This window comes from Myodes glareolus, chromosome 25 (assembly GCF_982192425.1).
Source record: "Myodes glareolus chromosome 25, mMyoGla1.1, whole genome shotgun sequence".
Taxonomy (NCBI): domain Eukaryota; kingdom Metazoa; phylum Chordata; class Mammalia; order Rodentia; family Cricetidae; genus Myodes; species Myodes glareolus.
Window position 1 is genome coordinate 27,131,574 of NC_142050.1, and position 27,677 is coordinate 27,159,250.

General features: G+C 47.4%; 1 protein-coding gene, 1 long non-coding RNA gene and 1 other non-coding gene across 16 annotated transcripts in view; 2 read left to right on the forward strand and 1 right to left on the reverse strand.

Moving 5' to 3' along the window:
• Trnap-agg (transfer RNA proline (anticodon AGG)) lies at window positions 1-72 on the forward strand. The gene has a single exon. It is a non-coding gene; the product is annotated as a tRNA-Pro (tRNA).
• Window positions 73-4,459: 4,387 nt separating this feature from the next.
• LOC146889689 (uncharacterized) lies at window positions 4,460-8,917 on the reverse strand. The gene is made up of 2 exons (XR_014999955.2): window positions 8,641-8,917; window positions 4,460-7,127 (listed from the first exon to the last, which is right to left on the reverse strand). It is a non-coding gene; the product is annotated as an uncharacterized LOC146889689 (long non-coding RNA).
• Window positions 8,053-27,677, forward strand: part of Ccdc136 (coiled-coil domain containing 136) — a 33,622-nt gene continuing 13,997 nt past the window's right edge. For 7 of the 14 annotated variants that reach the window (XM_085683821.2, XM_048451040.3, XM_085683824.2 and 4 more), the window contains exons 1-11: window positions 8,053-8,161; window positions 8,914-9,021; window positions 11,128-11,382; window positions 11,468-11,542; window positions 18,545-18,865; window positions 22,300-22,411; window positions 23,326-23,494; window positions 24,645-24,785; window positions 25,105-25,263; window positions 25,735-25,905; window positions 26,252-26,437. In XM_085683821.2, the coding sequence (XP_085539947.2) occupies window positions 8,104-8,161; window positions 8,914-9,021; window positions 11,128-11,382; window positions 11,468-11,542; window positions 18,545-18,865; window positions 22,300-22,411; window positions 23,326-23,494; window positions 24,645-24,785; window positions 25,105-25,263; window positions 25,735-25,905; window positions 26,252-26,437 (1,755 nt within the window). In that variant the 5' untranslated portion in view covers window positions 8,053-8,103. Of the gene's footprint in view, window positions 8,162-8,913; window positions 9,022-11,127; window positions 11,383-11,467; window positions 11,543-15,190; window positions 15,315-18,544; window positions 18,866-22,299; window positions 22,412-23,325; window positions 23,495-24,644; window positions 24,786-25,104; window positions 25,264-25,734; window positions 25,906-26,251; window positions 26,438-27,677 lie in introns of those variants that run through there. The other 7 variants (XM_085683825.2, XM_085683829.2, XM_048451042.3 and 4 more) reach the window with 5 other exon arrangements.

The following is a 27,677-nucleotide window of genomic DNA, read 5'->3' on the forward strand; positions in this document are numbered from 1 at the left end:
GGCTCGTTGGTCTAGGGGTATGATTCTCGCTTAGGGTGCGAGAGGTCCCGGGTTCAAATCCCGGACGAGCCCTGTCTATTCTTTTCTGTTTCCCCTTGGCCCGCTGCCACATCCACTGCCTGCTCATGCTAGAGGTATGACTGAAGGATCTTGATGTGATGGCAGCTGTCAGTCACCTCGGAGTCTTAGTCTATATAAATAAATACCTTGTTATTCCAAGTGGTGAAACTGGACAAGCGTGGCTGGGTTACCAGGCTTCCACTGGGAGACCTGGCCGAGAGAAGTCCTGTGAGTCATCTACATAGCACTAGGACCTAACTGTAAACCTGGTTCTTAACCCTTGAAGTTCCTAGAAATGCTTCATGATCACACTGGAGCAAGGAAGAGTTCTATAGCAATGTTTCAGTAAACCAGGCATATGGGGGGATTTTACTGAGAGAGAGAGAGAGAGAGAGAGAGAGAGAGAGAGGAGTGAGCTACTGAAAATATCACAGTGCCTCAGGATGATTTGTGTAGGCTTTCCCAGCTTCTTCTACTTTTTCTGACCCAAGAAGTACAAACTGCATAGAAAACTTACTCAGTCGGCTATGTAACAGGCAGACTCAACCATGCCCAGGCACTGAGGGCTGCTCAAAACACTGCCAGTCACGGTGGAAGTCTTCTGGCCCCACACCTCACCAAGGAGCTATTGGAGGTTGGTGGCTGCCGGGGAAGAGAACATCGGTTTTGTTCTGGCATGGAGCCCCTCCCATGCTCCATGGGGTGGGGGCGCACCCATGCACACACCAGCAACACTAATTCAACTCAGGGAGCTAAAAAATATATATATAAAGATAAGGGTCATATTGGGGCAGAGGCTGTGGAGACAGGGAGGAGGCGTGGGGCGTAGATATCATCAGGATATATTGACTACATGTATGAAATTGTCAAAAATAAATTAAAAACAAAGGAAAAGTTGTTGGATAATCAAAATGTACCCTATCTACAGCTATTCCTTAAGGCCTTCCATAAACTCTGTGCCCCAACCCCTTCTTGTGGATACACCAGGGAGAACCCCTCACCCCGTGTCTGTCCTGAAGGCGGTCAGCAGCCTACTGTGCACGTGCCCCCCAGTCAATGCTTCGGACTCACCCCCTGCCATGTAGAGTGGCTTTCTGTATGATCCCCACTGGTCCGTCATCTATATGTCCCAGTAACAGTGCCCTGTCATGGCTCAGTGGTTAAGAGCACTGACTGCTTCTTCGAGAGGACCCGGGTTCAATTCCCAGCGCCCACATGGCAGCTCACAATCGTCTGTAACTTCAGTTCCAGGGGATCTGATACCTTAATACCAACACACATAAAACAAAGTTAAATAAATTGTATCTGTTTTTTTTCTTTAAAAAAGAGTGGTCTGTCCCCATCTTTGTGGTGATAATTCCTCCTAGGGGAACAGAAGGAACATAGCTCACGAGAGTGCTCCAAGAGCTGGGATGACTCAGGAAAACTACTACAATCAAGACAAGAAAACCAACTGTAGTGAAAATAACCATGACTATAGCGAGAGCATCAAGGGAATAAAATAAAACATTAAGAAATGAAAAGCAGGGGCTGGAGAAATGAGATGGCTCAGTGCTTAGAGGACCTGGGTTTGATTCCACATGGTAACTTACAGCTGTCTGTAACCCCAGTTCCAGGGGATCCAACACATAAAATAAATCTTAAAAAGGGCTTAGATGCTTGCTTGCCCAGTGGTGTACGTCTATACTCTCAGCATCAGGAAGTGAAGACAAAAAAACCAGGCATTCAAGGTCATGGGGTTGGGGGACAACAATGCACCACACAGATTAGACTCAGAGAACTAGTGAGCTAGAAGATAGAGCTCATAAAAATCATTCAGAATTTCTGGGCAGTGGTGGCGCACGCCTTTAATCCTAGCACTCAGGAGCCAGAGGCAGGTGGATCTCTGTGAGTGAGTTACAGAGCAGCAAGGGCTACACAGAGAAACCTCGTCATAAGAAACAAAAACAAAAAACAAAACAACAACAACAACAAATCATTCAGAAATGTGAGCAAGTAGAAAAATACTATGAAGAACTATGAAAGAATAGACACAAGGGAGAGAATGATCCACAGGCTAAGAAGCTGCAGTATTTTTTTTAAAAAAAATGAGTATTTAAATAAAAAACTGAGAATTTCCCAGACTCAAAACCCAGACGTAAATCCTCAGGTTGAAGAATCCTGAGCTCAATAGGGTGGTACAACTATAAAGACAAAGAGAAAGGAAGATCTTCAAAATGGCTAGAAAGGAAAGTACCTAGCTGCTGCTGGTAGCTGTGTGTGTGTGTGTGTGGTATGTATGTGGTATATGTGCACATGTGTGTGGTATGGGGTGGGGTGGGGTGTGTGGTATATTTATGTGTATGGTATATGTGTGTGTATGGTGTGTGTATTTGGGTGGCATGTGTGTATAGTGTGTTTATGTGTGTGGTGTGTGTATGTGTGTACACATGTGTGTATGTATGTGGTATGGGGGTGTGGTGAGTGTGGTGCGTTTATGTATGTGGTATGTGTGTATGTGTGTATGTATAGTGTGTTTATGTGTGTGGTATGGGGGGTATGTGCCATGAAAATCCGATGTAATTTGTTGCCAGGTGTCTTCTATTCCTCTACATCTTATTTTTTAAGACAGGGTCTTTCCCTGAACCTGGAGCTTGTCATTTTGGCTAAACTGCTGAGCAGCAGGCCCCTGGGAGCCACCTGGCTCCACCTCCCAGTGCTAGAGTTACGAGTGTGTGCTGCCATGCCTGGCTTTTGAAGTGGATCCAAACTCAGGCCTCATGCTTAAACAGTATTTTACCCAAAGAGGCAACTCTGAAATTTAAGGTCAACCTGAACTACCTAGCAAGTTCTCAGTCAGTGTGGGCTAGAGAGTGAGACCTTGTTCCAAAACAAAACAAAACAAAAAGTCCAAGAAAGAAAAATCCATGTCCACCTAACTTTCATTGAAGGAGTATAAAATCCAGGCATTTCAAGAAAAAGACTAAGAACAATCGCCAAGCAATGACTTTCACTGACATACTGCAAATGCATTTCATAAAAAGGAAACAGAAGCACGCAAAAAAAAGAGTGGAATGCAAGCAAAAGTGGTGAACAGAGGAATTTATAAATATATCAGTAAGGCTGGAGATCTATTAGTGGCTCAGTCGGTTGAGACTTAAAGGAAAAAGATTATAGGATCTAGCCGCAGGAAGCCTGGGTTCTATCCGCATTAACTGGGTGTGGTAGTGCACACCTGTAAGCCCAGCCCTGGGGAGATGGAGACGGGAAGATCAGAAGTTCAAGATCATTCTTAAGGCTCCAGCCTTAAGAAAAAGAAAAAACCAGAGAGTGACGATGACAGACTACAGAACGGGATGGTGGTGATGAAGCTTAGTGGGCTTAGAAACAGGTGGAAACCAAACTACCAGACTGAAATTCAGGGAGCAGGAAAGGAGAGCATTGGTATGCGCTCAGCCACTTCCATTTGCTGGAAAAGCATGGCAACCGTAGACTTAGAGATAGAAGAACACGGCTGGGTGTGGTGGCAGCGGACATGCTACTTTTAACTGGGGAGGCAGAGGCAGAGGCAGACAGGTGTCTGTAAATTTGAGGCCAGTTTGTTCTACATAGTGGGCTCTAGGCTAGCCAAGACTATACAATGAGGCCATCTTAAAAACAAAACAAAAAAATAAATTCAAGAAAAGGGGGGAGGGAGCGGGAAAGGAAGGAAAGGAAAAGAATTGTAGAAAAATGTACCAGGAGACCAGCGTGAGCAGCATCTACACCAGCAGCAGCTGGGAAATAAAGATAAGTACATCCACAAACCGTGGCCCTTAAATTGGCCCAAGTACTTTACAGAGTAATTTGGCCACAATTAGTAAAATTTAAAGGCACCCATTCCATGACCCAGAAATTCCCTTCTAGGTGTCTGCCCTTGGGACACAGTCACACACGTGCCAGGAAGGCTTATATAGAATTGCCAGTTGCAGCATTTGTTTTATTATGAAAAACTGGAAGCAGCCCAGACGCCCACTAGAGACGGCCAGAGCTCTGTGGATATACTATGGGCACCTACAATTTTAAGGCTTGCACATGAAAGTGGAAATGTAATATTACTTAGACAGATGTCCAAACCACACAGATCAAAAATATGTAATTTTTACGAATATCTGTGTACAGCATTCTTTCTTTCATTTTTCCGAGGTAGGATTTCTCTGTGTAACAGCCCTGGCAGTCCTGGAACTCACTCTGCAGACCAGGCTGGCCTCACATTCACAGAGATCACCTGCCTCTGCCTCCCACATGCTAGGATTAAAGGTGTGCGCCACCATGCCTGGATAAAGTGCAACTTTCAAACCAAGGATGGTCAGGGTTGGTGTTTTTTTTTTTTTTTCCCCAGGTTCTAGGCTTCTAATTCAAATAAGGGCTGACACAGATCTACAAAGTAGCAAGGAAACTTTATTTAAAACCAACGCAAACAGTATGGACCAGAAAGAAGTTCATGGGATCAGTGGTTCACAGGGTGAGAGACTGTTCAGGGACTCCCAACTATGACTTGAGGCTTCCCTTTATGGGGTTCAACAATGGAGTTTTCACTAAAGTGTAGAATCACAGTAGCTCTCTGTTTTGATCAATAGGTTAGATCATATACTCATTTTTCACATATCCCTTTCCATAATACATCTGGTTTTAATTATAGAGGCACCCAATTATACATAGGTGTTAGCTGACAAATACGGCATTATCCCTAAAAGTTTACTCAAGGACACAGCTTTCCCTTTCTGTGGGCACACACCCCAAATCCAGTTTAGGTAGGACTGCCTTTCTGTTCTTTCTACTCAGATGCATCAGGAATATGTCTGTCTTTTATTGTTGTTGTTGTAAGACTAGCCTTTAACAACTGAGACATCTCTTCAGCCCCATTGGGAATACATTTGAATAAAAAACTTGATAGTTGTTAGGGATGAAGAAACTTGAACTATTGTTTAAAGAGTGGTGTGTGTGTGCCCTGATGGAGTCCATGGCAGCTAGGGGCGTTGCTATGAGAGGGCTGTGCGTGCATAGCACATGCAGGCGAAGGATCTAGGTTGCTAAGCACATTACAGGAGGGAAGGAGTGTGCATAACTAAACCTAGACAGGATCCCAAGATGCTACACCAGTTCCTGTGCTTACCTACCTCAGAATCAAATCTGGAAAGATATTAATTGTCCTGGAGAGATGGCTTAGGGAATAAGAATACTGGCTGTTCTTCCAAAAGACCTGGGTTCAATTCTCAGAACTGACATGGCAGCTCACAGCCATCCGGTGATGCCACTCCCAGCAGTCCAGCGCCCTCTTCAGGCCTTCTTGAGCACTTCATACATGTGGTGCACAGATATGAATGCAGACAGAATGTTCACACACCTTCAAATAAGTAAATTTTAAAGATATAGTTGTAAAAAGCAAACTTACTTCTGGGAGAAAGAAAGTCAGTTTTTGTTAATGATGGGACCCCCCTGGTAGGCCAACCACACTCCAGGGCAGGCCTGGAGTATGCTCCCAAGGGTAAGAGGACAATAAAAAATGGATTTTATTAAAAAAATAAAAGAGGACAACTCAAAGCTGGGGGACACGTAGTGAGGTGAGGGTGGAGAGCGTGGACATGGGAGGAGTGGTGGATGGTGAATAGAATCAAAATACACTGTATGAAACTTTCAAAGAATTAACTAAAATATAAAATTTGTTTCCAAGTAAAATTTAAAAGTGGCTAGGAATGCAGCTGGTAGCGGGGCTCTTGCCACCCTGCACAAGCTCCAAGCTTCAGTCCCCAGAATCCCATAAAAAGAAAAGCGATACAAGCAGTTTGCTGGGCACACGCTTGTTAAGTTAGTCTTTGAACTTTACTTTTCTGCACATTGCAAACGCTCATTCTAAAATTGTCTAATGGTTGCTCTGAGCATTTGGAAACAAGGGTAACGGGGGATAAATGGCGGCATCAGTCCTCAGAGCGGATGATCTCCTGGGATGGGTTTGGTGGTGAGGTTGAGTCCTAAACCCTGGGATTATGAGGTTTAATCCAGATAATCCCTCTAAGATAATCACCTGGCTACCTGGCTAACACACCCAGCATGCCTGACCTTTCAGAAACACACCCAGAACCACAGCCCCCCTCCCCAGATCTGCTAAGTTCTCTCCTTCTGATCCCTAACTTCACGTCATCTCAACTCCGTACTGATCCAAATAGTGTTTGCCTCCTACTAACAGACTGGTTCAGGTCCCCCTTAACTGTTCCCCCAGATCAACAGTGAGTGATGACCTGCACCCCAGGAACCAGGGAGAGATTAGTCCAAATGCTCAAGATTTAGGCTTCCCTGAGGAGATCTTGGGCTCCCGGATGGCACAACTGACAACTCCTTTCTTTCCACTTGCCCACTGCCAACCGCTACTGTGACCTGCTGCTGACACAGAGCCAGCAGGTGCACCGGGAAGAGCCACCGCGCTTCCAGAATGAGTCTCCTTTAGGTCCCCCATGGCAGCCACTCTCCATTATCTCTAGAAATGACCTTGCCGCCCAAGTCTGGCTGGACGATCTGCAGGACAGTAGGCTTGCCCAGGGGTTCTTCTCCATGGCGGGATTACTACGGCAGTGGGGCTGGAGTGGGAACCTGTCCTCTGGGGAGACGGCAAAAACAAAACATCCTTCATTCCTCCATCACCAGACTGGGGTGGTTGGGACTCACTACTGACTTTTGGGCATTATTGTTAATAGTGGGCATGAGTGTAAATTCCTGGGTTAAAATTCTGTAAGGAGTGATGAGGGCATTATTAATGTGGTTGGAAGAGTCAAGTTTACTCCTTTGTTCCTGGGGCCAGGTTCTTTGTTGGAAGCTGAAGATACGAAAATGACTAAGGTTGCTTCCCAACCTTGACGGCAGGAAACACTGCAGTGCTGCCGGGAGGGGAGAGCAGAGCAGAGGTGTCTAACAAGGAAAGACTGGGGTGTCCGGAGACTAATAAGCAGGGGATGTGCAGGCAGAGAAGCGCTTCGTTCCTGTGGAACACGGAGGGCCTGGCGGCCTGGGGAGGTTCAACACAGCCAGCCCACGTCCAAACTCTAGGAATGAGACTACAAGAGAAAAGACGGTTGCGTGTAACCAACTTAGAAATCACCCCACAATTAGGACTCGAGAAGCCGGTTCCTGTGTACCCACTTCTGACCTGAACGAGACCTGCTGACATGTCAGATCTGCCTCAAGATCAAGATCACCTCTTGAATAAATAGTTGAAAAAGTGAATAAGTCCCGTGGTTTCCCACACCTTCTGACAGAGGAAATATCAGCGGTGCCCACACGGAACAGGCCATAGGAGGCGTGACTAAAGGACAGGCGACCGGACAGGTCTTGGTGCATTGAGGCAGCACGGGTGGACTACGGAGGGCTCCTTCTAAGTCGGTCATTGGCTCTGGCTTGGGAAATTCGGTAAAAGCAGCGACCATCGCCTTGCAGTTGGCACATCCAGGTCTCAAGTTCCCTACCCTCCCATCCTGCAGCAGCTCTGGGGCACGTGAGGCCACCGGGAGGGGATGGGCTCGGTCAACTGCGGCTATGGGGACGCTGGCCCTACGTGGAGACCAAGGAATGCGCGCGTGTTTGCGCATTTGCAGGAAACAGTCCATTCTTGTTTATTCGGCATCAATCACCAGGACGGACCAGGCCCTGAAACCCAGCGCTGAGCAATCCCTATGAGCAAGCGGCTGACCCAAGGTGGGTTCTGCCGCCAGAACCAACCCATCTTGTCACTCCTTGGGAGCATCCTTAAGTCCAGGTAGCTCACGTTCGCTGTGCAGGCGCAGCAGACCGAGAGCTGCCTCGAGTGAGCCTTGGGCACTTTGTTGACAGGAGCTGAGCCTCTTGTACTGGTCCCTACTCGGTCCGGAGCTGGGGACGGACAGGGAGGGTTTCCGGGCGGCAGCAGGCGGGCACCCGTGTCAGGTGGCCAGGCCAGGCCCCGCCCCCTCGGCCCGCCCTCTCTCTTCCCTGCGCACCGTCCCCGGCCCCGCGGCTGCGGCTTCTGCTCGGGAGGCGGCGGCGGCGGGAGCGGCCATGGAGGCAGGCGGCGGGGCCGGCGCGGGAGCCGCGGGCTGGAGCTGCCCCGGCCCAGGTCAGAGCCGCCCCTCCCTCAGCTCCCCACGCTCCTTCCCCCCTCGGCTCTCCTTCCTCCTGACCCCCAGGTGCTCCGGGTACTGAGTCGGCCACCTCCCCCCTGGCCTCCACCGGAGACCTCTCTCCATCTTTGGACCTAGGGCGTCCCCTCCTAAGCGGTCACTCCCCAAGCGCTCCCCACCTCGTCTCTCCAGCCCCACAGTGCTTCCAGCTCGTGAGGGGCGGCGGGAGCGGGGAGGGGGGGCTTTAGCGCCTGCACCCTTACAATTCATAAAAGCTCTTGACCACGGTGAGGGTGGGGTGGGCGAGGTCTAGTGAGGGAGGGGAAGGGAGAGGAGAGGCCTGGGTTGGAGCCCCTTTCCTCCTGGTCCGACCGCCCCTCCCTCCTCTGCCTTGCGCCACCGCATCCTCCCAAAGCCTTCTTTCCTAGTTCCCATCCTACCCCTCTTCTCCTTGTGCCCCAAGCTAAACACTCACCCTTTTTCTGTATGGGCGAGGGTGAGGAGCCGGCAATATCCTGGAACAGGGGTGTTGAGACTGGGCAGCCCCGGGCTGGGATCCTCTCCTTAGGCGGAGCATGAGAGGTGGTGGAAGGAGTAGATTCGCAGAGTCGTCGGGCAGAGTGAGTCAGGTTCCTTCAGTGGGATTACAAATTCCGGGGCTCTCAGACAAGAACACACGTCCCTTTCTTTCCCCTCAGCCCCCAGCCTCTCTCGAATCCTACAGTGCCTACTTTCTCCCTGCTCACAGGACCCACAGTCACCACTTTAGGCGCTTATGAGGTATCTGAGGGTTGTGAGAGGAAGAAAGGCCAACGCTGGGGGTCCCTGGAACGCCGTGGAATGCAAGCTATGGAGGGTGAGTTTTCTGGGGGTGGGGGGAAGAAAAGACTTTCCGTCCTATTCCCCAATCCCTTTCCATCCTCTTCGTTCCCTGACCCCAGAGCTCTGAGCCAGGACGTGACCCTCCCCTCACTTCATTTCAGGCCCCTCCTCCCTGGTGGCAGAGCTCCAGGCCTCCCCTGGGCTCGGGCATTGATGGAAGTTTGAGCACATCCCTTTGGGCTCCAATCACCCAGCTAACCAGGTTGTGTGTCCTGGGGGAGCTGCCAGACAGAAAGAGGTCCTGCTGAACAGAGCCTGGAAGCAGCTTTTCAGCAGGGGGCTTGTTCTTGCTGCCTGCTGACCTGAATCCCGAGCTGTCTCTCCTTTTTAAAAGCCAGGACATGGACGTGTGAACTGTCTGGTGCCACCCCTGTCAACTTTGAATGGAGCCTTGCAGCTTTAGTAAGAGGGTGCTTAGGAGAGAGCTAGGTAAAGCCAACTTCCAACACCACACCCATGGGACCGGGCAGGTAGACCAACACATTATCTGGGACTTCCTGGAAAGTGTCCCCAGGCCCTTCTACAGTTCAATACAGGCCTGCCCTAGAGGCTTGATGACACAAGGGGCCTCAGATGAACCACATGCTGTTAGTATTAGAAAAGGGAAACCAGAGATTCAGAATTTTAAAAAAAGGCAGTCCCCACCAAGACAAGATTGCTATTTACGAGAACTGCATTGCAGTAAAAGGAGTGCTTACCAACCCGAAAATGGCACCAGTACCAATTCACGTTTTTTTGTTTTGTTTTGTTTTGTTTGTTTGTTTGTATTTGAGACAGAATTTCTATGTATAGTAGCCCTAGCTGTCCTGGTACTAGCTCTGTAGACCAGGCTGGCCTTGAACTCACAGAGATCTGCCTGCCCCTGCCTCCCAAGTGCTGGGACCACTCCTTGCTCCAATTCAGTGACTGTTTTTTGCTTGTTTGTTTTTTTCAATAATTTATTTTTACTTTATGTACATTGGTGGTTTTCCTGAACATATCTCTGTGTGAGGGTGTTGGGTGCCCTGGAACTGGAGTTACAGACAGTTGTGAGCTGCCATATGGGTGCTGGGAATTGAACTCAGGTCCTCTGGAAGAGCAGCCAGTGCTCTTACCACTGAGCCATTTCTCCAGGCCCTCCAACTCAGTTTTTAAAATATGTTAATAGTACTGGAGAGATGGCTTAGCAGTTATCCAGTGTTCGATTCCCAGCACCCACACGGCAGCTCATAACCATCCTATAACTCCAGCTCTAGGGGATCCAATACTTTCTTCTTTCCCCAAGGGAAAAGGGAAAAGGGAAAATGCACATGATGGACAGACATACAATCAGGAAAACACACAGATGCAAGAGAGAGAGAGAGAGAGAGAGAAAGAGAGAGAGAGAGAGAGAGAGAGAGAGAAAATAGATGTATAACATGGCAGGCTTTCTTTTATATATGAATTCAGCTTCAGACTTACCCTGAGAGCCAACTTGGGTCAGCAGGAAAGAGGTGGACCTTATGACACCCACTAGGAAAAAAAATAAATGTAGAAAATTTCAAAAAGGTATTTGATAATATGCATTTGAAAGGATTCCCACATTTATCCAGTGAACAACTCTGAGTCTTTTCCTTCAAACGTCTTCCTCTTTACCTACAGGCCAAGCCAGTGCTTTCCTACTATGAAAAGGCTAATATTTTGCAAACCACCTCGATATGGGTTGTTTTTCTTTTTGTCCCAGCATTGCCCCATTTGGCCTAAATACGCAGCTGGTGTCTGAATGTCTGGATCCCTTCTTCACTCCTGTCCCCACTACCCAGTGATCAGAGTAGAAAGAAGCGCCAGGTGTCCTGATGTAAGCTCCTTGTCGATGAGCCAGCATGAGGGAGCCCTAAGGGCCATAGACATTCAATATTAGGAGCTTGGAAGCGGGAGAGGCTACTTCCAAATTTGACCCACCGGAGCCTCACCGTGAGTTAAGTCCTGCCCCGGGGAACCTTGGAGGACACCAGGTGGCACTATTCTACTGTTCAGGTCCTGGGGTGGTGAGATGCTGCAGGGCATCATCAATAGAGGGGAATGGGCACTGACTCTCTAGTGAGACCGTTGTCTCTCCTAGGGGAGGTGTTACTTCCAGCTCTGTATGAGGAGGAAGAGGAGGAAGAGGAAGAGGAGGAAGAGGAAGAGCTAGAAGAAGATCAAGTGAAGAAAGGAGGGAGTTTGGGTTCCCTGTCCGTGAGCAAACACCGGGGCCTGAGCCTCACAGAGACAGAGCTGGAGGAGCTAAGGGCTCAGGTGCTGCAGCTGGTGGCCGAGCTGGAGGAGACTCGGGAGCTGGCTGGGCAGCACGAGGATGAGTCCTTGGAGCTTCAGGGTGAGCACCTGTGACAGGGCAGAAGGGCTGGGCCCGAAGGCTCTGTGTGTCCCCAGTTCCAAACCAGATGTCCCCCTCACTTCAGGACTCCTGGAGGATGAGCGGCTCGCCAGTGCCCAGCAGGCGGAAGTATTCACCAAGCAGATCCAGCAGCTTCAAGGTAATGCCCCCCCAAGGCTAGACAGCCACTGGCCACCCTGATCACAAGGTCACTGCCCCCCAAGGCTAGACAGACCCTGGCCACCCTGATCACAAGGTCACTGCCCCCCAAGGGTAGACAGACACTGGCCACCCTGATCACAAGGTCACTGCCCCCCAAGGCTAGACAGACCCTGGCCACCCTGATCACAAGGTAACGTCCCCCAAGACTAGACAGACCCTGGCCACCCTAATCACAAGGTCACTGCCCCCCAAGGCTAGACAGACATTGACCACCCTAATCACAAGGTAACGTCCTCCAAGACTAGACAGACACTGGCCACCCTAATCACAAGGTCACTGCCCCCCAAGGCTAGACAGATACTGGCCACCCTGATCACAAGGTCACTACCCCCCAAGGCTAGACAGACCCTGGCCACCCTGATCACAAGGTAACGTCCCCCAAGACTAGACAGACACTGGCCACCCTGATCACAAGGTCAGTGCACCCCAAGGCTAGACAGACACTGGCCACCCTGATCACAAGGTCATTGTCCCTCATGACTAGACAGACACTGACCACCCTGATCACAAGGTCACTGCCCCCCAAGGCTAGACAGATACTGGCCACCCTGATCACAAGGTCAGTGCACCCCAAGGCTAGACAGACACTGGCCACCCTGATCACAAGGTCAGTGCACCCCAAGGCTAGACAGACACTGGCCACCCTGATCACAAGGTCATTGTCCCTCATGACTAGACAGACACTGACCACCCTGATCACAAGCTAACTGCCCCCAAGGCTGGACAGACACTGACCACCCTGATGACAAGGTCACTGCCCCCCACAGCTAGACAGACACCGACCACCCTAATCACACAAACCTTACTTGGTACCTCTCTCTTCTCTATTCTTTCTTTTCTCACCACTTTCTCTTCTCCTTGCCCCCTTCTTCTCTTCTTGCCTTAATTTCCTATCTTTGCATTTCTACATGGTGGTCCTGACCTCCTCTTTTTCGCCTCCCTTTTCTCTTCCCAGCCTCCTCTTCCACCTCCCGCATCCCTGTTCACCCATCCAGGGCTGGGGTGGATGACCAAGATTGAGTCCTAGGTTATATTTCTTTTTTCTGGTTCCTCCAAGGGAGCCCTGGGGAGAGCAGGAGCCAACAACGGTATGTGACTGGGGGACACACCATGCATCTTTGAAGGAAACAGATAAGAACCTGAGTTTGTGGCCCCCCAAATCCTATCTTCCAAAGCCTGTGTCCCTATGTCTCAGAAAGCAGTAAGGCAGGCGTCCCATATTTCGCTGCACTACCAAATAAAGAGGGAGCTTTTGTTACTTCTCTGGGCTTCCGGGAGGTTTTGAGGATCTGCCCTAGAAAACAGCAGGGACTCTGTAGAGAGAGCTGAGATCAAGCCAAATAAAAAGTATAGCCATAACCGGAGGAGAAAGGTCTGGAAGCTGTCCTGGTGAGAGCAAGCGAATGTGTAACCCGAGGAGAAGAGAAGGGAACAAGATGTAAGCCAAGGGAGAGGCAGGAAATATGGCGAAGAGAAGGGAAAGTGGCAGAGACGCATGGCGCAGGGAGGGAGGGAGCGTGGGTGCTGGTTTCACATCATCCAAGCCCCTGGGCTTAGCTTTATGATGTACAAATTTCGTTACCTTGGGCAGGTCGCTTTGATCTCTCTGAGTCTCGGTTTCTTCCTTTCTTTCTTTCTTTTTTTTTTTTTTTTTTTTTTTTTTGGTTTTTCGAGACAGGGTTTCTCTGTAGCTTTGGAGCCTGTCCTGGAACTAGCTCTTGTAGATCAGGCTGGCCTCGAACTCACAGAGATCAGCCTGCCTCTGCCTCCCGAGTGCTGGGATTAAAGGCGTGCACCACCACCGCCCGGCCTCGGTTTCTTGTCTATAAAATGGGGCACACTCCTTTGTCCGTCAACTATTTGTGGAACTTCATTATATTTAAAGAAACCAACAAAGAACACAATTGACCAAATGCCTGAGGAGTAGATTCCACAGCTGGGCAGGAGGGCACAGAATTGTAATCCCAGTATGTGGGAAGTAAAGGCAGGAGAATCAGAATCAGGAATTTGATGCCAGCCTTGGCTTCATAGTGAGTTCAAGACTATGTGAGCTTCATGAGACCCTGTCTCATTAATAAATAAATAAATAAGAGTAAATTCTAAAGGAAAACGTAAAACGAGTTCAGTTGACAATAAAGGCAATACATGTATGAACTCAATAAATATGTGATACGTGGATGGGGATGAGATGGGGTTAGTTTTACATAGATGACTTCAAACTACAAAGGCCTTTTAGGTCAGTTGACAGGGCTAGCTTTCTGTGTGGGTGAAGTAGACACCACGGGAGGTATTTTCCAAGGCTTTGGTTTACTTTTTCCTCAAGTGTTGGGGGTGGAATCCAAGGCCTTTGTCAAGTGTTCTACCACCGAGCAATAGCCCTAACCCTCCGAAAGAGTCCTGTGGAATCCAGGAGGAGGAGAGGGAGTATGATTGCATCCTTGAATTAAGGCTGTCAAAATGGAGAGGGTTCAAAACATGCTTTTTTTTTAAATATATTTATTTATTATGTATACAATATTCTGTGTATGCCTGCAGGCCAGAAGAGGGCACCAGACCTCATTACAGATGGTTGTGAGCCACCATGTGGTTGCCGGGAATTGAACTCAGGACCTTTAGACGAGCAGGCAATGCTCTTAACCCCTGAGCCATCTCTCCAGCCCCCTCAAAACATGTTTTGAAGGTGCAGCCTTCATGACTACCGAGAGAAAATGAGTACATAGTGATACTTAATTGACTTGGAAAAGCTTGGCAAGAAATGAGTTTGGGGACTAGGGAAACCATTTAAGAGCTTTATTTGCCGGATGAGTTTGATGCCCAAATGAATATGTGAAGGAAGCATTTGAATGTGTGGATCCAGAACTGGGGGAAAAACAAGGCCTGGAAATGAGATTTGATCATTTTAAACATTCAGACAGCATTATAATCTATGGGAGCTGAGCATTCAGTTCCACCAAGAGATACCAGAGGGAGAGAAAGGGTCCGTTCTCCTAACTAGAGGCCCAAGGTAGGAGGAGGAACCAACAAAAGAAATGGTGATAGAAGAAAGACCTCAGTTCATCCTGTCCTAAAAGCCAAGAGCAGAAAATGCTTCTAGGAAAAGACGCTCCACCGTGTGTAAAGCTGCGAAGGCAAATGAGGTGGCCACTGGCGTTGGCAAGATGGAGAATCGGGAGACAGCGCAGATTGGATTGGAACTGGAGAGAAAACAGGAGGTCAAATGGAGAGCTGAGTATAGAGCATGGCGATAATCATTTAAACGAGATATGAGGGACAGTGAAGCGAGCTCAAGGGAGAAGGTTTTGTTTTAAGGTCAGGAACCCTTGATCTTGTTTATATGATGAAAGAAAAGGCCAGTTGAGCCAAGTGTTAGACTTTGTTTAGAAAAGAACCTTCCTTTCCTTCCGGTATGGAGAAGTCTGAAAATCTGAAAGACGAGGAGTTGTAGATAGATTTATTTCAGCAATCCCCAGGTGAGAGGCTGCGGGTCTCGAACCCACGCAAGCCCCGCCCCGCGGGAGGAACCTGAGACGGGCCCTTGCGCACGCGCGTTGCCCGTTTCCGCCAAGTGGGGGCGCTCGCGGCCTCAGAGGTACCTGGTGTTCAGAGGCCGTTCCGGCCGCCACAGCCCCCCGGGGCGGCACCGGCCGGGAGGCGGGAGGCCCCCCTGGGAGACCGCTTGTGGGGGGCCGGCGAGATGCAGTCCATAACCAGTAAGTGCGAGTCACCTTCCCTGCGCCGCTAGCCGACTCCCGAATCCTCCGCCGCGCCCGCCCCGACGGCCCCAGCCCGCAGTCAACCGGCGCCAACTCTTTGGAACCTGGTCCCTGCCTTTCCAGCTCCTGACTGGGCTGTCCCATCTAACTTCCAGGATAGGCCTGGCTCCTCGCCACCCATCCCTACCCCAACTCCCATGATCTGAGAAGGCGGTTTACAGAGTGAGGTTTGAGGGCTTGCTAGGGAGGCGGAGGTTAGTCGCGCCCCGCCCCCAATGCCCAGCCCAGGTCCTGGGTCTTCATCATAGTGTCCTGCTGACCTCCCCCCTGCCCTCGTGTCTCCCCTGCCAGCTAGACTGAGCTGAGGGTCTGGATCACACCCCCCGTAACTCCTTGTGCTGTGGTGTATATTTGTGTCGTGGGGTGCTCTTGGCTATGAACTTTATGAAAGCAGGGAACATGCTGTATTACTTCCTTTCAAATAGGAAGTCAGAGCCTGGGGATGTGGTTCAGTGCCTAGCATACATGAGGTGCTGGGTTCAACCCCTAGTAAAGGAATGCAGAGCAAAACAAAATCCAGGAAGTTACGCAGTCTAGTGCACATGCTTGATGGAGAGGAGCCTGGAGACTTATCCCGGACCGGACGAGCCTACCTAACGTTGATATCTGCCATCTATCCAAATAGGTCCTTTTTCTCTTCTCCCCGCTCTCCATACAGCTTGACACAGGCCTAGTGAGTCTGAGACCAGCCTGTGGCACAGAATGAGATAATATCTTTAAAAAACAAAAGAGGCTGGGCGGTGATGGTGCTTGCCTTTAATCCCAGCACTCAGGAGGCAAAGGCAGGCAGATCTCTGTGAGTGAGTTCGAGGCCAGCTTAGTCTAGAGCGAGTTCCAGGCTCAAGCAATTCTCTTGCCACAGACTCTAGATGGCTGGGGCTCCAGGCATGTACAACTATACCCTTAAATTTGTCTTATAAAACTCCTAGGTGCTCTTAAACATGTAATTCTGTATATAGAGACAAAATTCAGTAAAAATCGAATGAATGAGCCCCTCCCTCATGCATGAATACAGTAAATCTTTATTGAGCTGCATTCTGCTAAGCACATTACCAGATATGGGAGCTGTAACGGTGAACCAAAGCCGTTCACGTTCCCAGTTTTCATTGTTTGTACCCAAGTGAGGATAGAACCAAACACAAGCAAACATGCTGTAGAGTTCAAGGAGTGGTAAGAGCTCTGAGGATGTCTTTTGGAGGCGATGGAGGAGAAGCTAGGAACAGATGAAATCTGAATGTTTGGTTGAGTGAGCACGGAATGGGACACAGAGGCCATATGAAGCCTCATTCTCTTTAATCCCTTAATCCTGACGCTGCTTTTGAATTCTTACTGGAATCCATGCCTTTAACTCTCTAACTTTGAGAGTCTCACTCATTCCAAATGGGTACTGCATCTAGAACTCTGAGATGCAAAACTAAATAGGGAGACTCATGTCTGTAATCCTATCACTTGGGAGGCTGAGGCCTAGTGAGTTTGAGACCAGCCTGTGCCACAGAATGAGAGAGTATCTTAAAAAAACAAAAGAGGCTAGATGGTAGTGCCTTTAATCCCAGCACTCCAGAGGCAGAGGAAGGCAGATCTCTGTGAGTGAGTTCCAGGCTAACGGGGTCTAGAGCAAGTCCCAGGACAGGCTCCAGAGCTGCACAGAGAAACCCTGTCTCAAGAAGAAAAAAAAAAAGAAAAAGGAAAGAAAAGAAAGGAGGAAGAAAAAAGAAACCTCAGATGTTCCACAGAGTTCTGACACATTTGTTTTGCAAATTAAAATATATGTATAATCCATATGTAAAATGTAGAAACTTGTGAAAAATTAAGCAGTATCATGCTCAGGTATGATATGGAGATTAAAATACCTGCCAGTTATTCTATTTCTCTGAAGCAACTGTTATTTTTTTAAATGTATTTAAATGTGTGGCATACTTGTGTATGTGTCTGTGAATGCACATGTATGCATATGAGTTTGGAGCCTAGGAGTCAATATTGAGGGTCTTCCTTAGTCATTGTCCACCTTATTTTTTGAGACAGGGGTCTCTCACTGAGCCAAGAGCTCGCTGACTCAGCCCCAGTGTTCTGCCTCCACCTTCCACTCCCACTCCCCAGTCCCAAGGGCTAGGGTAACTGACTCATGCCTCCATGACTGGGTTTTTATGTGGATACTGGAGGCCTGAACTCAGGCTCTTTTGTTTGCTTGGCAAGCATTTTACCGACTAAGCCATTTTCCCAGCTTTGAAGCAGCTACTCTTTATGGGTGTAGATCTTTCTATGGGGCATAGACTGTTTTTCTGTATGTTTATGTTATATAGTGCCTGATTGGGTTTTCTTTCTGGTTACTAGAGCATGGATGCAGTTTTGTATTTTTAGTTAGTAAAAAGGCTTGTTTTGACTTGCTGGTTTTGGAGGTCTCAAAGGGGCACTGTTTGGCTCCTACTAAGGCCTTTTTGGTGACTAGCACCATTGATTCACAGTTGACGTTATCAGTCATCATATAAGTTAGCATGTCGTGTTTTATTATTTTATGATGAGCTTCTTTTTTAATTCAACCTTGAATCCTAAATGTGTGCTGTCTCACATCCTGTGCTTTACAGGGAGTTTGGGGTAAGGGACAGCCTCCGAGGCTCTGAATTTCCTAAGCTCCCAGGTTGGATAACTGAAATGCTCTGAACATTTTTTTTAGCTGTGGGATTTTTAGAACGACTTAGGACATTGATAAAATACTACCTACTAGGTATTTTGTTTTGTTTTGTTGGAATAGAATCCCTAGCTCAGGCTGGACGAGGTAGTTTCACGAGGTAGCTGAGAATTACCTTGAGTTTCATACAGATGAATAGCATGCAAAGTCATGGGTTTTCTTACGTTTCTGTCCATGTGTCACTGCACCGTGTTCTCATAGCACTTCATATTTGTTGTTCACACTAGCCCACATTGATGCTGTGAGTGTAAGGCCTCAAAGTCTGCCTGTGTACCACGCTTACAGCAAAGAGTCTCTGTCTATTCCCTTCTTCGGTATACTTTTATTTTATACCTTATGATGCTCTACCGCTCTAGTGGGGGAAAGACTAGGTTGTCTGTAGTTTCCAGACAGGAAGTAAGTCTATCCTGAACTCTGGGCTTCCATACCATGCTTAACTCATCCACTTATCTTCTTGACCATCAACCTTTGTGTTTTGCAGGTGAGCTGCAACATCTGCGAGAGGAGATTTCCCTGTTAGAGCGTGATAAAGACAGTGAACTTAAAGAAATAGAGCAGGAGTTGCATTTGGCTCAGGCAGAGATCCTGAATCTACGGCAAGCTGCAGCAGATTCTGCATCTGAGCATGAGAGTGACATAGCATCCTTGCAGGAAGATCTCTGCCGGTTGCAGAATGAACTCGATGATATGGAACGCATTCGAGGGGATTATGAGATGGAGATTGCCTCGCTCCGTGCAGAAGTGGAATTGAAGACATCTGAACCATCTGATTTAAGTGTCTCAGACTTCACTGGGATGCAAGGTATGAGACGTTTTGCCCCATTCACAGAGTTAAACAGAGGAGAGGACATCATAGGTAGGGAGATGGTAGAAGAAAAGTGTGAGATTATGCATTAGAAACTTCTAGAAGGAAAAATCCCCCATGTTTACTTTGAGACTAGAGAAAAAAAAAACCACTCAGCCATTACATAACCAGTCCATGGTGGTATAAGAATTAGTGCCATAGAGATGTTCCTTGGAGATTCCTAACAGAGAGCTGTTAGGCCCTCATTGATTTGACTCTGGGAAAATACTCCCTGTGGAAAAAAAGGTCTGGGGTGGACAGAAGGACCTGTCACCTCAGGAAACCCTTCCTGCTGCTGTGGCATCGTGGCTCTTTGCCTGAACCTGTTTAGGCCTCTAGTCCTGAGTCTGAGACCTAGAATGCTAATTCGTAGGTTCATTTAGCCCTCCCCAAAGTAGAAACTTTGGGAGGCAACAAATCAGAACACAAGACAGCTGGAGAGGAAGAAAGGTTATTTCTAGTAATGCATGTGGTACTCAAAAGCTCCAAGCCCTGTTTTCAGAAAGTCTCTCAGCTAGTTGCTAGGATTCATGACATCAGAGGGTTAGCCTTTATTCTAGCCTGGATTTATGATCTGGATATAATGGAGGCCCTATATTTGGCCAGGTCAAGCAGAGACAGTCAACAAGGAAATCAAAGAATTGCAAGTGTTCCCAGCTGAATTAAGCTTTTCATGAGCGCCTTTGGACGGGAGAGGGAGGCAGCACTTGGGAAAGGATGCAACTAGAGTGGCCCTCACCTGAGTCAGGATCTCAGCTCTAGCTGGGGCAGCATGGTCAACTTAGTCAGCTTATTAACTGACTCTCCAAACCTCATTTCTATGTCTGGAATATGGAACTCAGCATAGTTAATAAAGTCTTACAGCAGAATGGGACACTAGGACAGAAAAGCAGACTCAGGAAAGCACAGAGAAACCTAAACGATATGTGGAGTTAATCGTAAGGTGTTGCTGGTTCATAATCATGACAAGTAGGCCATGGTTAAGATGCTTAATAACTGAGTGACCTGGATGAGAATTCTCCCAGAGAACTTTTTCCTGAATTTGTGCACTGTCTTCTTTTGTTTTGTAAGTCTGAAACTATTCTAAAATTAAAGATTTTTTAAGGGGGGGGGGGTGGTCTTACGCAGGGCTATCTCAAGGATTCAGTGAAGGTCAAAATCATCAAGTTCAAATCTTCATGCACAATTCTCGATAAAGGTCTCCTTCCTTCTCATGGTAATCTTCAGTCTAAGATTAGTCTAAGAACATCTTATTTTTTTATTTACTTACTTGCTTAGTTTGCGCTATTTATTTATTTAATTAATTCAAGCTATTTATTTATTTATTTGTTTGAGACAGAGTCTCTCTACGTAGCCCTGGCTGTTCTGAAACTTGCTATGTAGACCAGACTGGCCTCAAACTCACAGAGATTTCTGCTTCTGCCTCCCAAATGCTGGGATTTAAGGTATGTGCCACCATGCCTGGACCTGTCTAAGAACTTCTGATTGAAATAAAGGAGAAACATTAGAAGTGATATTCAGGGATGTTGAATCTTCTGGTAGATACAATATGTCTTATATTGTAATCAAGACCAGTTAGTGTATCTTAAATGTCAGTAGAATTAGTGTTCTAAGTGCTGTGATTCTTTTATGTGTCCCAGAGTGTGTGACGTATATGTTAGGGTTGGAGAAGCCCTGGCCTCTGCATGCATGGTAGGAGCCAGAGGTTGGTGCTGTGTATCTGTTGGTATTCACCTGATTTTTTTGAGACAGAATTTGTCACTGAACCTGAAGCTTACACTAGTTAGACTGACTCACTAGTGAGCTCCAGGATATCTCACTGGTCTCCATCCCTCAGTTCTGGGATTGTAGGTACAAGCCTCCATTCCAGGCTTTTTATGGGAATACTGGGAATCAGAACTCATGTTTATACAAGCAAGCACTTTCCCTACTCAGCCATCTCCCCAGCCCCAGTAATATTATTCTTTTCTTTAAATATTTATTTACTTTTATTTATATGTGTATGTGTCTGTCACATGTTTGGGTAACCACTGGGTCCAGAAGAGAGCATTGAAGCCTCGGGAGCTAGAGTTATAGGTGGTTATGAGCCAGGCAACGTGGGTGCTGAAAACTGAATTCACTTTTATAGAAAAGCAGCAACCCTCTTAAAGGCTGAACCTCCCGTACAGCTCTGATGGTTCTTACTCATAAGGAGATATAACTTGGGTATGAAGGACAGTGGGTGCAGCTTGATGACAGCGTGCTTGCTAGCATGCATGGTGAGACCCTAGGTTCCATCCCAAGCACCCTTTGTCTTAGTCAGGGTTTGTATTGCTGTGCCGAAACACCATGACCACAAAGCAAGTTGGGGAGGAAAAAGTTTATTCAGCTTACACTTCTACATTGCTGTTCACCACTGAAGGAGGTCAGGGCAGGAAACTAGAAACAGGAGCTGATTCAGAGACCATGGTGGGGTGCTGCTTACTGACTTGCTTCCCCTGACTTGCTCAGCCTGCTTTTTTATAGAACCCAGGACCACCAGCCCAGAGATGGTACCACTCACCATGGGCTGGGCCTTTTCCCTTTGATCACTAATTGAGAAATGCAGCTGGATCTCATGGAAGCATTTCCTAAACTGAGGCTCCTTCCTCTCTGACGACTCTAGCTTGTGTCAAGTTGACACACAAAACCCGCCAGTACACTGTTACTCCCCACCAAAAACAATCAAAGAACCCAACAACAAGGAATATTTGGACTGTATCCAGGCCAGTGTCTTCAGCGTGATGATAAAGGAAATAAAGGATACTCAGAATGAGTGGGTTGTCTCTGAAAGGCAGATCTAGAAGTTCACATCTCTCAGGGTTTGTGCTAAAAGCATCATGGGTGCTATGATTGTGCCTCAGTTGCTAGACTGCTCGACAAGCATTAGTGAAACTGTGTATGATCCCAGGTACCTCATTTTAAAAGAAAGAAAGAAAGAAAGAAAGAAAGAAAGAAAGAAAGAAAGAAAGAAAGAAAGAAAGAAAGAAAGAAAAGCAGGCTTGGTATAATCCCAGCGCTCAGGAGGTAGAGGCAGGAAGATCTGAAGTTTAAGGTTAGAGACTAGCCTATGCTACCTGAGGCCCCATCTAAAAGGGAAAAAAAACCCAAGATAATGGTTAAGTAATTGTAAATAGTTACTAGAAACTTAAATACAATAAATTCAATGTACTTAAACCCTCAAGATCTCCCAAAAGCTCCATAGGATATTTCACTGGGAGCATTAGGATGAATACATGGGGTCTGTCTTCTGTGCCTGAGGAAAAGAGAGGCTGTGTGGCTTTTTGCTGTTGTTTCCATCCAGGAAAACTTGGGGTTGGTCATCAGTGCTCCCATCGCTGAGGATCTTACCTTTCTATGCTTCTCTTCTGCAGAAGAATTACACCAACTTCGGGAGCGCTACCACTTCCTGAATGAGGAGTACCAGGCCTTGCAGGAGAGCAACAGCAGCCTCACCGGGCAGCTTGCTGAGCTGGAGAGCGATAGGTATAGCCAGGAGGCAGAGGCTAGGGTCCTAAGTGGTCCTCTGCTCCTGGAAAGCAGTCATTCCTATGTTATCCCAAGGGTATGGAGACCTCCCACGAGCAGGCTCAGAATGCCACCAAACTATATCAGAATTATAATTAAGTGAGCTATAAAAATGTAGTTTTTTTAAAAATATTTATTTATTTATTATTTATACAGTATTCTGTCTACGTACATGCCTAAAGAGGGCACAAGGCCTCATTACAGATGGTTGTGAGCCACCATGTGGTTGCTGGGAATTGAACTCAGGACCTTTGGAAGAACAGGCAATGCTCTTAACCTCTGAGCCATCTCTCCAGCCCCTAAAAATGTAGTTTTTCTCTATTCTTGGCATTGGACTTCAGCTAGCTCTGCTTTATATTGGATCAACCGAGATCCCTTTGTTGTACACAGATATGATTCAGTCCTAATGGCATAGAGCAGTGGTTCTCAACCTTCCTAATGCTGCAATTCGTAACACAGTTCCTCATGTTGTAGTGTCCCTGACCATAAAATTTATAACTGTAATTTTGCTACTATTATTAATTGCAGTGTAAATATATGATATTCAGAATATGTGATATGAGACCTCCAAAGAGATCATGACCCACAGGTTGAAAACCACTGGTATAGAGCCTTCAGGTTGTAGGTGGCTTGACATCAGGGCCAGTCTTGAAACCAAGATCCTAGGATGCCCCAAACTCAAAATGCCTATGCAGTGAGGTGCTGGAGGTTGTGTAATCTTTTAAACATGATGCATTTGAGAAGTGAAGCACAGTAAAAGGCACTGTAGTAATTTTGGCCTAAACAGGAAGCACTGGGCCTGAGTACATTTGACTGGTGGTCATACCAGACAGAGAGCTCCTCCCAACATAGCCCTGGGTTCCGGATTACAGGACGCGCAGAGCAACAGAACGATGGTTGGACTCCCACATGCTAAGAAGCGTGATGTCAACAGAGTCTCAGACTTCAGAACTGGATTTCCCAGAGCCTAATGCTGAAATGCAGCTTTTGCGCCAGCAGCTGCTGGGAGCTGAGGAACAGATGCAGGGCATGCAGACCAAGGTAGGCTGCAGAGGGTGGAATGGCCGGCTGCTGCTACTATCTCTCTCACCTTTTCCTGTAGTAAGAGTAGGGCTATCAAAGGAGCACGCATTATGGCAGGGTTTGGTGTCCTGGGCCCCTGCTTGACTGATAGAAATATAGTCATGTGTCATGTGATGGCATTTTAATCAAACAATGAACCAGACATACGGTAGTGGTCCCATATGATTGTGAGTACTGAGAAGTTCTTACCCCTACTGATGTTGATGTGCAGCACATTACTGAACAGTGTGTGGTGATGCTGTGTAAACAAGTCTACTCTGTGAACTGCAGCAGTGTGAAAGCAGAACACATACAGTTACACAGTGCAAGAACTAGATGAGAAATGACTGCTACTGTTTTGACTGCTTTATGTTTTTCTTTTAAAAAAGCCTTTCTCCTTAAAAACAAAAACAAAGCCAGGCATGGTAGCACATGCCTTTAATTCCAGCACTCAGGAGGCAGAGGCAGGAGGATCTCTGTGAGTTCAAGCCCAGCCTGTTCTACAGAGTGAGTTTCAGGACAGCCAAGGCTGTTACACAGAGAAACCCTGTCTCGAAAAACAGGATGCCAGGCGGGAGGTGGTGGCGCATGCCTTTAATGCCAGCACTTGGGAGTCAGAGGCAAGTGGATCTCTGTGAGTTTGAGGCCTATATAGTGAATTTCATGACAGCCAGGGCTACACACAGAGAAACCCTGTCTCAAAAAAACAAAAAACCCAAAGAAACAGAAACTCCAGGATGCCATGTTATACTGATAGCATCTTCAAATATCTCATATTTGTTGTATCTATTAATGGCATCATTTTCATCTTTGTTCATAGTTCAATTTTGGGGTGTTCATTGGCACCCTAGGGATAGTAAAGCTTGGTCACCACACACACACACACACACACACACACACACACACACACACACACACTATACTATACTATACTATCTATGTTTGTATAACTGTACTCTGTAATGATCACACAATGATTCAATGGCTTAATGACAAATTTCTCAGCATGAGTCTACCTTATTATGTGACACCTGACTGTATTCAAATCTAAAGAATGACGTATTTTCCCTGTCCTTAGTGTGCATGTGTCATCTACCACAAATCAGCCCCATTTCCATTTCTCACCTAGTGTAAGGACTTGTGTTGTGAGTTGGAAGAGCTCCAGCATCATCGCCGGGTCAGTGAAGAGGAGCAGAAGCGGCTGCAGAGGGAGCTCAAGTGTGCCCAGAATGAGGTGCTTCGGTTTCAGACCTCCCACAGCATTGCCCAGGTAAACACTTCTAAGGGAAGGGCAGCAAGGCTCAGGGTCACTGCCTCCAGGGAGGCTGGCCATCGGGAGTGAGGCTGAAAACTCTGCTGACTCTTATCCTATGGCCAGAACCAGTCATCACCCAAAGCCCTTGCATAGAGAAGCCACATAGGATGGCATGTAGAAAGGTGGGCGTTGTTGAGTGTCTTCATCACTGAAGAAACGCAGCCATAGATCCAGAGAGCTTCTCAAGAAGCTCAAGAAAAGCATCCCTGAGGCCTGGATAAAGCCCCACTGCTTCTTGAGAGTAACTGCTTTACCCACATCCTCCCTACTGCAGAATGAGGAACTGAAGAGCAGGCTCTGTGCCCTGCAGCAAAAGTATGATGCTAGCCAGGATGAGCAGAATGAGCTTCTGAAGGTGCAGTTGCAGCTTCAGACTGAGCTCCGGCAGCTTAAAGTCATCAGATGCACACCTGTAGAGAGCCAAAGTGAGAAGGTAACAGCACCAAAGGTGAAGGGACAGTGAGGGGTCAAGAGCACTGAACTGAGGCTTTGGGGGAAGGTAAATAATAGTAACTCCAAAACTGGGGATATGGCTTTTGGTAGACTGTCTACCTAGCATGCATGAGGTCCTAGGTTCAATCCCTAGCATTGAAACAAAGCAAAAGCAGACAACATTTTTTAAGCCTAGTGTGGTGGAGCACATCTATAATGTCAGAACCGAGGAGGTAGAAGCAGAAAATTCAGGCGTTCGAGGCTAGCCCCAGTTACATGAGATTGGGTTTACATTTCTTTATAAACAAACACACAAGCCAAAAAGATGACCGTTTCCTTCAAGTGCCGCGTAGGCGGGAGGACAGGTGGCAGGTGAGGAGAGGAGAGAGGTTCTCAGGTGTTCGGTGGCTTAGTTAGGACAAGAGCAAAGTCACACAACCCGGCACCACTACCCAAAGACCCCTGCATGCAGGAGTTAAGGTGCCAGCTCCAGAAGCTGCAGGTCCAGCACCAGAGCAGTGTGAGTGAGAAGGAAAAGCTGCTGGAAACACAGCATCACCTGCAGAACAAGCTGCGGTGCCATGAGACAGAGCTGCATCATCTCCGAGGCATGGTGGACTGCTTGCAAGAGAAAAATGATAAGGTAAAAGGAGGACTAGGCCAGGAGCACATGCCAGGCCAGATCTTCTGTGAGGGTGACAACAGAGTGGGCCTGGTAGAAGTTCTGTGGAGGAATTGTTAGTGAGGTGGACCAGAGCCATGAGATACCCACAGCCTCCTTTTATTTTACACCAGAAGATCAGGCTGCAGAAAGGAATCCCATTGTTTCTTTCCTGATGCAATCTCTCAAGCCTGTTAGGGTTAGGTCTGTCTGATTCTCCCTGATTCTCCCTGGTTGGATGAAGTCAGGCTTGGGAATGTCAGGGGAGGACAGATCCAGAGTGAGGTGGCAGGTGTTCATAGGATGATGGCTCACCTCCCCTACCCAGAATACAGGGATGCAAGCCCAGCTTCAGGAGGTGAAGGGACTGTACCAGTCCAGCAAAGATGAGCTGGAACGGCAGAAGCACTTGTATGACCAGCTGGAGCAGGAACTCCTGCTCTGCCAGCAGGAGCTGTCAGAGCTCAAGACCAGCCAGTCTGTTTGTGAAGACGAGGGAAACTGTTCCAACAAGGTAATTGTCGTTCAGAGTGCTGAGTGCGTCTGGTACCAGCTTGGGAGAAAGGAGGTTCAAAGACAAAGGGTTGAGGTTACCCAGCTAAAGGCAGAAGACAAAGGCAGTCTTGAACTTGACTTGAGAAAGAGCCATAGCTTAGTAGATCAATGCATTTGATCTCAGTCAGTGTGAACATCTGTTTTCATATTACCCCATGTATATATAAGCATTTCTATATTGGTATTATAACTGTATTGATGTCCTGTCATTTATAGGGAGTAGCACGCACATAGACCCATATATGCTTATGTAAACTAAGAAGAATAGGGCCAGAGTCTGAAGCAGGATGTAGGTGACGGTCTTAGGGTCTGGTCTGCACCCAGAGTGCTGACTGTTAGAAGAACCATGCTCTTTTAGGATGTATATAGTCGGTCTTGGAGTAAAATCTCAAATCATAAATTTTGCTTTCTTCAAATTAAACTTTTTTTTTTTTTTTGGTGGAGGGAAGGGTAGGCACAGAGTCTCACTGTGTAGACTGGGTTACCCGTGAAGTGCTGGCTGTTCTCTTGCCTCCACTTCAGCTACTCAGGTTTCAGGCATGAACCACCATACCTGACTTGTAACAGAACAATATTTTTGTCTCACTTTCTTTAAGAAATAAATTCTGGCCGGGTAGTGGTGGTGTACTCCTTTAAACCCAACAATCGGGAGGCAGAGGCAGGCAGATCTCTGTGAGTTGGAGGCCAGTTTGGTCTACAGAGTGAGTTCCAGGACAGCCAGGGCTACAGAGAGAAACCCTGTCTCAAACACCTTCCACCCCCTAAAAAAGGAAGTGAGAGATCTGGTAGTGTACAAATCATTGAGATTTTATTTGTTTTAAAAATATCTGGTTTTGAGAATCATAGGATAATGTAGTCTTAACCGAAATTCAGCAATAGCTCATATCTTCTCTAAGGGTTTTACAGCGTGATTGACTGGTAGAGCATTCATTAGGCCCTAAGTTGTTTCCAGTGTGGGTGGGGGTAAAGGTAAGGAAAGCAAAGCTAAGGAAAAAATAGGTCAAAATTAAGTTCTTATTGATGAGGAAAATAAATTAAGTCTAAAAACAATCAGCAGAATGGCTGGAGCTGGAATCCCCTACAGTGTGGGATGTGGGGACGGTGTCACAGGAAAGGCCAGGGAGAGCACAGACACTGAGAGTGCAGAGCAGACTGCTCCAAACTACACAGTGGGGTTTCCCCTTAGTATAGTCTGCTCA